We start from the raw sequence: 1,212 nt of genomic DNA, 5'->3' as shown, positions 1-1,212 counted from the left end.
ACACACACACACACACACACACACACACACACACACACACACACACACACACACACACACACACACACACACACACAACCTGAACATCAACCACGCTCATGCACAAACACGGACACAGGCATGCTCAGCTGTACCATTTCACAATGTGAGGGAAAGGCAGACCTATTTTAATGGTGCTCATGCGCTGATGTCAGCCTTCATCCTCCTGAGCACATGAGCCGCACATGGTTCAGGTCTGACAAGTTAAAGGCTTTAACCAGTCTCAGTTCATTTTACATGTAATTCTTGAGGACCGTTTGGATGCTACAGTTATATATTATGTGAAGGGAATAAATTCCGCCCCTGCCTTTCACATCAGTCTTGTGTTATGGGATCAATTTTTACACATTTAATAAATACATTAATAACACACTTATATGTAACTTAGGCTGTATCGTTATTACCAATTAACTACTTTATTGGGTGGTTCAGATTTATTGTTTTTACATAATCTATATCATTAATATAATTTTGCAGGACTTTAGGTACTGCTGATAAACAAAATGTGTCAACATAAACATAGGCAGCATGCTTTTATGTAACTTGTCTTAAATTGTATCAAATGTGATGGTGAAGAATGTTTAATGAAAGTTTTATGTTCTGTGGATGAATGCATTGCTGGTTCCTGTCAGTTTCAGAGCTTTTAATTAAAAAACGAAAAGTTATTTTAATTATGTTTGATTATCAGAGCCTATCTAGGGGAGAGAGGGTTTTTTTCAATACAATTTTTCTTCCCTTGCTTTATTATTATAAATAATAAAGTCCTCTTTTGCTTTTTTCTGTGTCTTTTTTTTTTTCAGTTGAACGACAAATCGGGCCCAACTTTGACAACTACAGTGGCCATGCCTGTCTTCAGCACAAAGAATGAAACTGTGAGTCAATTATAGCATTTATTAGCTAGTTACTAGGTGTTTTGATGATTAAATTTCACATAACGGCTGTGTGTCGCGTCTCTGTGGGTGAGATCAATCACTATATGTGGCTGTGGGCGCAAAAACTCCCCTGATGTTCAAATCTTCTTTTTTAAAGAGCAGCCAGTCAGAAGAAAGTTGTTTTAAAAATGATCAACGGGTGCTCAAACTGCTTGTTTTAGGGTCATGGATAAACTTATAGGCTTTGTAAAGCTCTGGTATTGATAACTAAAGATTGTTTTTAATATGGAAATTTTGAAAA

General features: G+C 36.6%; 1 protein-coding gene across 1 annotated transcript in view; it reads left to right on the top strand.

The window, feature by feature from the left end:
• LOC102193396 (voltage-dependent calcium channel subunit alpha-2/delta-3-like) overlaps window positions 1-1,212 on the top strand; it is a 34,419-nt gene that overhangs the window by 22,499 nt on the left and 10,708 nt on the right. Inside the window, exon 16 of the mRNA XM_013912958.1 lies at window positions 840-911. Coding sequence (XP_013768412.1) covers window positions 840-911 — 72 coding nt within the window. The remainder of the gene's footprint in view (window positions 1-839; window positions 912-1,212) is intronic.

This window comes from Pundamilia nyererei, unplaced genomic scaffold, assembly GCF_000239375.1.
Source record: "Pundamilia nyererei isolate P.nyererei 1_Seehausen unplaced genomic scaffold, PunNye1.0 scaffold00110, whole genome shotgun sequence".
Lineage (NCBI taxonomy): Eukaryota > Metazoa > Chordata > Actinopteri > Cichliformes > Cichlidae > Pundamilia > Pundamilia nyererei.
This window is presented reverse-complemented; position numbering and strand designations above follow the sequence as displayed.